Source organism: Nothobranchius furzeri, chromosome 6 (genome assembly GCF_043380555.1).
Source record: "Nothobranchius furzeri strain GRZ-AD chromosome 6, NfurGRZ-RIMD1, whole genome shotgun sequence".
Classification (NCBI taxonomy): Eukaryota; Metazoa; Chordata; class Actinopteri; order Cyprinodontiformes; family Nothobranchiidae; genus Nothobranchius; species Nothobranchius furzeri.
This window is the reverse complement of record NC_091746.1, coordinates 72,820,662-72,830,088: the sequence shown is the minus strand read 5'-3', so window position 1 is coordinate 72,830,088 and position 9,427 is coordinate 72,820,662. Positions and strand designations below refer to the sequence as shown.

Genomic DNA, 9,427 nt, shown 5'->3' with positions numbered 1-9,427 from the left:
TTCTGCTGTAGTTTTCTCTAGTTCACAATTCAGTGGTCCTACTGGTTTTCAATTGACCATTTGGCTCTCTTTTCTTTTAAAAGGATGCTGATTTCCCTGAGGACGGCAGAGCCACCAAAGATCGAACTCTAGGACAGTTAGCTAGGCTTGATATTACTCAAGATCCTCTCCACTGTCGCTGCATTCTTGCTTAGTATGAGGACTGCTGTAAAGACTCTGACACTAGTCAGTGACTCGATGCAACCTGCTGGGTTTCTTATATAGGAAACTTTTTTCTGATTGGCTTAATGGCGAGAGGAGCCAGTTGAGGTGGCTCGGGCATCTGGTCAGGATGCCTCCTGTACGCCCTGGTGAGGTTTTCCGGGCACGTCCAACTGGGAGGAGGTCTAAAGGTAGACCCAGGACACGGTGGAGAGACTATGTCTCTCACCTGGCCAGGGAACGCCTTGGGATTCCCCAGGAGGAGCTGGCCCAAGTGGCTGCGGAGAGGGAAGTCTGGGCCTCTCGACTTACGCTGGGGAGACACCGGCCGCCAAAGCGCAGCAAAACAGGGGCCGCCTTCATTCGGCGCCCTTGTTATATAGACCGCATGGGCCGCCGAGGCTCCGCGCGCCGGCGCTCCAGCCCGCGCCGTGCAGCGATCGTTTCGGCATCTGCTCTATTTCTTTCGCGAGCCGCGGGTGAACAGCATCAATTCTGACAGGAAGTCAAACCTAGACACAAGAGGCAGGCCGGTAAATTTAAAATGAAGCATTTCAAAATACAATTCCGAGATAGTCAAATGTGTTTGTAAACAGACACTGCATAAAAACCACATAAACACACACACACACACACACAGCGAACTTGTGTGTGTGTGTGAATGTGTGTGTGAGACCACATGAAGGGGGTGTGGTTTTGGGAGTCTTTCAACCGGGGCAAACAGGACAGAGAGGCAGAAAGTCGTAGGCCAGCTATTAACGACTGGTTCACACAGTAGGTTCACACACACACGTACAAACACACACACACAAACAGCAAGGGAGAGGGGGGTGTAGAGGGAAAAGGCAGAGAGGAAATGGAGGACACCAAGTGGTTAAAAGAAAAACTACGAGGCACTCCTTGACCGGAGCGGAGAAACAAGCGTCTGGTCTGAAATGAGGAGCAGCGAACCAGCGGCCGAATTTTGTGAGTGCTTCGCCTCCCGCTAATGCCCCCGCAACCCGACTCCGGATAAGCAGGTGACGATGGATGGATGGATGGATGTGCCTCCATTGTGCAAGTTCTCCCACTTAAAATGATGACAGAGGTCAGTAATTTACATCATAGGTACACTTCAACTGTGAGAGACAGAATGTGAAAAAAAATCCATGAATTCACATGGCAGGATTTTTAAAGAATTTATTTATAAATCAGGGTGGAAAATAAGTATTTGGTCAATAACAAAAATTCAACTCAATACTTTGTAACATAACCTTTGTTGGCAATAACAGAGGTCAAACGATTACTATAGGTCTTTACCAGGTTTGCACACACAGTAGCTGGTATTTTGGCCCATTCCTCCATGCAGATCTTCTCGAGAGCAGTGATGTTTTGGGGCTGTCGCCGAGCAACACGGACTTTCAACTCCCTCCACAGATTTTCTATGGGGTTGAGGTCTGGAGACTGGCTAGGCCACTCCAGGACTTTCAAATGCTTCTTACGGAGCCACTCCTTTGTTGCCCGGGCGGTGTGTTTGGGATCATTGTCGTGTTGGAAGACCCAGCCACGTTTCATCTTCAAAGCTCTCACTGGTGGAAGGAGGTTTTGGCTCAGAATCTCACGATACATGGCCCCATTCATTCTGTCCTTAACACAGATCAGTCGTCCTGTCCCCTTAGCAGAAAAACAGCCCCAAAGCATGATGTTCCCACCCCCATGCTTCACAGTAGGTATGGTGTTCTTGGGATGCAACTCAGTATTCTTCTTCCTCCAAACACAGGGTATCCTCGGGTCCTTAAAAAGTCTTAAAAAGTCTTAAATTAGCTTTTCCAAATTTAAGGCCTTAAAAGTCCTTAAAAATGACAAATAATCCTTAAATACAGTTTCCAAAGGTCTTAAATTACCAAAGACCCAATAAACAAGATTCTTTTATTCTATAAAATGTTCGTGAATTTCTAGTTAGTGTTCAGCTTTTTTTGTGTGTGATATTTGCGTAAGCGGAAACGTACACATTCAGTTGGTTGTGAAAGGGGGCTATTTTTAGATGAGCACATTAGCTGGTTAAGCTAGCGGGAGCTTGCGCCATGGGGAAGTGCAAGTTTAATGTTAACTGGATGGCTAATCCCACGTTCACGACGTGGTTAGCGCCGGTTCCGGGCAATAACTGCGAGGCCCGCTGTACTCTGTGCAAAAAGCTCTTTAAACTCGGTTCCATGGGAATTAAAGCTGTGGAGTCGCATATGCACAGCGAGAAGCACAAAGCCGCAGCCAAAACCCGCGAACAGATGAATGCAATTTCTCAGTTCTGCACCGTGTCACCGGTTTCCCCGGCTTCAGAATCTCCGAACTCAGCAGCGACCGCATCAGCATCGGACCTCAGGGGGATTTTTGGATCCACTGCAACTCTTCAGGCAGAGGTACTGTGGTGCCTTCACAGCGTAACAAGACACCAATCCTACGGCGCTAATGAGGGAGTCGGAGATATATTTAGAGCTATGTTTCCCGACTCAGAAATTGCTAAAAACTTTACGTGTGGTAAAGACAAAACCGCATATGTAGTCAAATTTCGTTTGGCTCCCCACATCATCAAACTCCTTATGGCTGATGTCAACAGAGGCAGTTTTACTTTGATGTTTGATGAAACCCTCAACCAGATGACCAAAACAAAGCAAATGGATCTGCATGTTTGTTACTGGAAAGAGGATCGAGTCCAGTCCAGGTACCTAGGATCACAGTTCATGGGCCATGGAACAGCTAAGGATTTACTACACCACTTTAAAGTAAGTAACAAGCCAACACTAGTAAAACACATGTAGCCAATGCTGTCAGAAAATTATGGGTAATTATTGCAATTGTGTTGCTGTAATCCATAAATGGGAATACATTTTATTTTTCAACTAGAATTTTTTTTTATTTGGAAAAAATAATTCAATAATATGACTTTTTCAGTGGAGCAGTTCAAAGTTTTTCTTGTTTTGATACATTACCCAGCCTAATGCTCAGTTTTTTCCTCAGGAATGCTCTCAGCAGCTGGATTTGAAAAAGCTGCTTTCATTCTCCATGGATGGGCCAAATGTAAACTGGAAGTTTTTGGAGTTGCTTCAAGAAGAACTGCGTGAGCAGTATGAGGGGAGACAGCTGATTGTGGTTGGGAGCTGTGGCCTTCACACTCTACATAATGCCTGCAAAAGTGGTTTCTCTGTGTGGCAGCTAGAGAAAGTTTTGAAAGCCATGCATGTTCTCTTCCATAACGTGCCAGCTAGGAGAGAGGACTTCATAACTTTGACAGCTTCTGCAAAGTTTCCACTTGCATTCTGTAGCCACCGATGGCTTGAAAACTTACCAGTAGCAGAGAGAGCCTTGGAGATGTGGGCATCTTTGACCATGTACCTGGATGCAGTCAGAACGAGGAAGCTACCAAATCCAGGAACTGCATCTTTTGACACACTTGAAACTGCTCAGAAAGACCCCCTTATCCTTGCAAAGCTACATTTCTACATTGCTGTTACCAGGACTTTCGCTCCTTTCTTGACAAGATATCAAACTGATGAACCAGTGATGCCATTCTTGGCCACAGACTTGGCAGAGTTGATGAAGGTAATAACATCCTAACACCAGACAGTTTGATGTTGCAAATTTATGTTGATTTGTATAATTCTGTATGCTTGTCAACATATTTATGCATACACTGTCCTCTTTTTACTGTTTTACATTTGAAAATGAATAATAGTCACATATGATTTAAATATATGTATATATATATATATATATATATATATATATATATATATATATATATATATTTGTGTTGTGTTTAGATTTGTCAAAAAAAATTTGACCCATTTTGTTTTTTTTTTCTCAGAGTGTGCTATGGCGTTTTGTCAAGAGAGAAATCCTGAAGGATATCAGTCCACTGCAGCTGGTCAAACTGGATGTTGGTGACAAGAATAACTGGGTCCCCCTGCAAGATGTCACCCTAGGTTTGGGTGCAGAGTCAGTTCTTGAGGTAATGTTCCACCTTTAACCTTGCCACTGTCTTTATGGGTGACCCCGTGAGGAAAGTTCAGCATTGAGCAGGATTGATGGTATATCCCTTTAGGTCCATGTGGCAGGGGTGAGGTGGTGCTCACTCCTCACCCCTGCCACATGGACCTCAAGGGATAAACAATCAATCCTGCTCAATGGTCAACTTTCCTTGCGGGGTCACACCCATTAGGATAGTAGGAGGGTTAATTCAATAGTGATGAATATTGTTGGTTGTTATAATGGGTAACTTGGTCTTATTACATTCCATTCTGTCAGGAACTTCAGCAACAAAAAAAGATAGGGGAGCTTACTGTCCTGGGGTTCAGGAAAGACTGCATCAAGATGCTGTCCACCATCATTCAGAAAGTGCAAGACAAGAGTCCATTAAAGTACCCCCCTGTTAGGCAGGTTGCCTGTTCGGATCCCAGGAGGATGTATTCTGACCCAGACTGGTGCCAGAAAAACATGACTAACCTGGTGCAGAGATTTCTGCAAAACCAGCAGTTATCAGGAGGTGTCTCTGCTGGTAGGAGAGAATACAGCAGTTCAGTTTGTTTATGTAAAAATATATGAAGAAAATTAATTTTGCAGATACATGTTAAATATATCAGACATAAGGTGCAATCAGTCTCACAAAAACTCTTGCTTGCAGCTTTAATGTATACAATCAAAATACATGAAGTCATTTTTTATCACTGTGTTTTTTTTGCAGGTGATGTAATTGTCCAGCAGTTTACTGAGGTCTTATCAGTTGGAGCGAGAAGTGAGACCTTTCTCTCCTACAGACCCACAGAGTGTAGACTGGATGTATTTCTCAATGGCGTCCTGAGCCAATGCTATCAGGAGCTATTGGAGTTTAGCAAGAAACTACTACTTCTGTCCCATGGACAAGCAACAGTGGAGAGAGGATTCTCTGTAAACAAAGAGGTGGAGACCTACAATATGCAGGAAGACACAATGATTGCTCAGCGACTGGTCTGTGATTATGTCACTGTCTCTGGGGGGGGTCTTCAATGTCCCTATGTCAAAGGAGCCACTTGCGTCGGCTGCATCAGCAAGGTCCAGATACAGAGTGCATCTAGATGAGCAAAAGAGGAAGAAAATCACTGATCGCGAGGCACAGAAGCGAAAATCTGCAGAAGAAGCCATTGAGGAGCTTAGGAAAAAGAAGCAAATTCTGCTGCAAGTGTCCAACAGCCTACATAGAGATGCTGATAAACTTGCAGAAGATGCTGAAGGGAAGAGTGGAAGCTTGATGGCCCAGCTCATCACAAAGTCAAACACGCTGAGGAAGAGATACAGAGAAAAAATGTATGAACTAGAACAGGTGGAAACTGAACTGAAGACCAAGACTGAAGAACTCAGATCTATTCCATAACTGAGAAAAGAGAAGGACCATTTACTTATATTTAGTATTCAATACATGGTACTTGTATTCATTTTACACGTTCATGTAAACTCAGTTTATTTAAATACGGATATTCAGTATTTAACTCAGAGTTGTTAGTACTGCATTTTGTTTTTGGAAAATATATGCACAGATTCTCTTATCTCGATGTTTGTGTTATTTTTCATCACTTTCAGTTCCAATAAAGGTTTGGCCAGAACTATTTGTAAGGTCGTACTCGTCACATTATGTTTTTTAGTCTTGAATGTAAGGTCTTAAATTTGGTCAAAGTGGCCTTAAAAAAGGTCTTAAAAAGTCTTAAATTTGGCTCCCTTAAACCTGCCGATACCCTGAAAACACGACAAGTTGAGTTTATACCAAAAAGTTTTACTTTGGTTTCATCTGACCACATGACATTCTCCCAATCCTCTGCTGTATCATCCATGTGCTCTCTGGCAAACTTCAGATGGTCCTGGACATGCACTGGCTTCAGCAGCGGAACACGTCTGGCACTGCAGGATTTGATTCCCTGCCATTGTAGTGTGTTACTGATGGTGACCTTTGTTACTGTGGTCCCAGCTCTCTGCAGGTCATTCACCAGGTCCCCCCGTGTGGTTCTGGGATTCTTGCTATCCGTTCTCATGATCAATTTGACCCCACGGGATGAGATCTTGCGTGGAGCCCCAGATCGAGGGAGATTATCAGTGGTCTTGTATGTCTTCCATTTTCTGATAATTGCTCCCACAGTTGATTTTTTCACACCAAGCTGCTTGCCTATTGTAGATTCACTCTTCCCAGTCTGGTGCAGGTCTACAATTCTTTTCCTGGTGTCCTTCGAAAGCTCTTTGGTCTTGGCCATAGTGGAGTTTGGAGTCTGACTGTTTGAGGCTGTGGACAGGTGTCTTTTATACAGATAATGAGTTCAAACAGGTGCCATTAATACAGGTAACGAGTGGAGGACAGAAAAGCTTCTTAAAGAAGACGTTACAGGTCTGTGAGAGCCAGAGATTTTCCTTGTTTGAAGTGACCAAATACTTATTTTCCACCCTAATTTACAAATAAATTCTTTAAAAATCCTGCCATGTGAATTCATGGATTTTTTTCACATTCTGTCTCTCACAGTTGAAGTGTACCTATGATGAAAATTACTGACCTCTGTCATCATTTTAAGTGGGAGAACTTGCACAATCTGTGGCTGACTAAATACTTTTTTGCCCCACTGTAACTGAGACGATGAATGAAATGATGGAATGTAAGCTAAGATGTTATGTTAATAAAACCTAGTTAAGTGTCTTAGAAAATTGTGATGTCTGGATTGTAAAATGAGTCTGATTGTATGGTTTAACAAACTATCAATTAATAAAACCATCCTACGCCAGTTGTGCAGAATGTACAAACCCTTGTGGTGAAAGCTCCTGGCGATCCAGGGGCCAGAGAAGTCAGAACGCTGGTGGTCAGATGAAGCTTTGCATCTAATGGAGCTTTGCAGTTTTTGCAAAGAAAGTATTACGTTGAAGTGTGGTGCTATATGCTTTACTGACTCAGCTTGACCTGGCTGAGCAGGTGGCAGAACTGACTTTAGAGGAAGTGGCAACTCTTTTATTAACTATTCAAATCCAAAGCTTGCAAGTTTGTTGTGGGCATTTACGAAAGTCCTTAACTACACATGTTAAACATTCCTAATTATATACCAATTCCAATACAGGTCAGTTCATTAAGCCAATCAGAAAAAAGTTTCCTATATAAGGAACCCAGCAGGTTGCATCGAGTCACTGACTAGTGTCAGAGTCTTTACAGCAATCCTCATACTAAGCATGCATGCAGCGACAGTGGAGAGGAAAACTCCCTTTTAACAGGAAGAAACCACCAGAGGATCCTGGCTCAGTATAAGCAGCCATCCACCACGACTCACTGGGGATGGAGAAGACAGAACACACACACACACACACACACACACACACACACACACACACACACACACACACACACACACACACAGTAGTGTTTCTATAGTTACATTGTGATTTCTTAGTAAATATTCTATTTGGTGAGAGATAAACTTCATTGTATTTATCCTAGTGGATCTATAATTAAACGGGTAAACTAGTAGTAGCACATTCAATGTCAAAGAGAGTAACATGTTGTTTTTTATGTTTATTTATTTGGCAGACACTTTTATCCAAAGCGACTTACAATTTATAACCTATAGGGCATGTTGTAATCTTTGGGGGAAACCGAAGTACCCGGAGGAAACCCACGCATGCATGGGGAGAACACACAACTCCACGCAGAAAGGCCACAGTCGAGTTTCGAACCTGCAACCTTCGTGCTGCGAGGCAACAGTGCTAACCACTGCGTCACCATGCAGCCCATGGTTCATCAGGAGAGGGAGAATGTTTAAGTGGTTAGCAGCAGTGTTCAAGCCGATGGCCCCCTCCATGAGGCCACCACAGCTCAGCAGCTCAGCTTAAAACAGATTAGATAAAAAAAAGTCTTGCGTTATCAGAGGTGCCTGGTTATCTTTGTGATATGGATAATGCACAAGTTAAGAGAGATTCATAATTGACCTCCCGGTGTCAGGGTGGCCCAGCCTGAGTCCTGGTAGAATGTTAACCCGTGGTCATTTGTTGAAACACATGGCCTCACCCACACTACAACTGATCTGAATTTTCATCTTGGAGACTTTAGCCCACCTCAGTAAAACTTTACGCTTCTTTGGTCTGACTTTGCTGCTGAATGTTTAAACAGGTCTTTGTGCAGGTGACTAGGTGGGACTTTAAGGCCCACATTCTGACATCAACCTTTAGTTCCAAATACAAAATGCCAGCTACTCTAAACAGGACATAATGACTTGTAGTGCATATGTTTTTGACACAAATGTAACTCCGTACTTCTGCTGCCTCTCACATCTTTCAGGGTTAGTTTCAGCAGTTAGTTTTGTATAATGAGAAGGAAATTCTGGATCCATACCAGAGACTTGTGAGTGAAACGTGCGAGAAAATGTAAAATCGTGTCAGAGTTTGTGTTGTGAGTGTGTTTGACTGAGAAGGACACCAATATCAGCAGCCGGCTTTCAGCTGCCAATTTTATTGGAAAAAAAAAATCCTGGAAATTAACATTCCTGTACACAAACACCCCCAACTTTTCCTCCATAAACTTGCACCTGTTGACTGCCTGGCAGTCTTTTTGTGTTTCATGTGGCTTTTTCAGATTCTCACATGTATGAAACCTTTTTTATTCCAAAGCAAAACCAAAAATATGTCCTAATTAGCTTTACTTCCATCAGCTACCGTTGTGCTATAAAACAAAATAATTCTTAAGCTTATCTAAATTAACTCTGTGCAGTAAATAACTAGCTTTACTACATACCTCCTTTATTTGGACAATTTTGTGTACCTTCACATTTTTGCTTTCAGGACAGTATAATGCGATTTACCAAGATGAGTCATTTATTCAAAGTTGGGTCACAGAGGAAACAGATCCAAGAAGGATGTCCAGACTCTTTGGATACTCTTTAGCTTCTCCTGGGGAATCCAAAGTCATTCCCCTGTCAGAGAGGATTGATAATTCCTAGTGAGTTCTGGAACTGCCCTAGTCTTTCCTGCAGCAATTCTCTGTATTGCCTTCCGTTAAAGAGCTCCTCACTTGAACACCAGAGAAAGATTGTTTCAGTGACATTGATCTATCTGGTCCTTATTTTTTTCCTCTAATCCAGATTCAGATCTTTTGACCTCATATGTTTTAGATCCCTACTTACCTCATCAAACTGGACCAACTGCTTTCTTATGCGCGGATCACACTGTGAGATTTGAGGGCATCTTACCCAAATCCCTC

The 9,427-nt window shown here is 43.0% G+C and overlaps 1 protein-coding gene across 1 annotated transcript; it reads left to right on the top strand.

The window, feature by feature from the left end:
- Positions 1 to 3,240: 3,240 nt before the first annotated feature.
- On the top strand, positions 3,241 to 5,704 carry LOC129152209 (uncharacterized). Its single transcript, XM_070552818.1, has 4 exons — positions 3,241 to 3,777; positions 4,043 to 4,186; positions 4,483 to 4,732; positions 4,919 to 5,704. The coding sequence occupies exons 1-4, from the start codon at positions 3,241 to 3,243 to the stop codon at positions 5,290 to 5,292; spliced, it is 1,305 nt and encodes a 434-aa protein (XP_070408919.1). The 3' UTR covers positions 5,293 to 5,704.
- The last annotated feature ends 3,723 nt before the right edge of the window (positions 5,705 to 9,427 follow it).

Coding starts and splice junctions, on each gene's coding strand:
- LOC129152209 (XM_070552818.1), top strand. CDS start 3,241: ATGGATGGGCCAAATGTAAACTGGAAGTTTTTGGAGTTGCTTCAAGAA. Junction 4,187..4,482: donor GTGCAGAGTCAGTTCTTGAG/GTAATGTTCCAC, acceptor CCATTCTGTCAG/GAACTTCAGCAACAAAAAAA. Junction 4,733..4,918: donor ATCAGGAGGTGTCTCTGCTG/GTAGGAGAGAAT, acceptor TTTTTTTTGCAG/GTGATGTAATTGTCCAGCAG.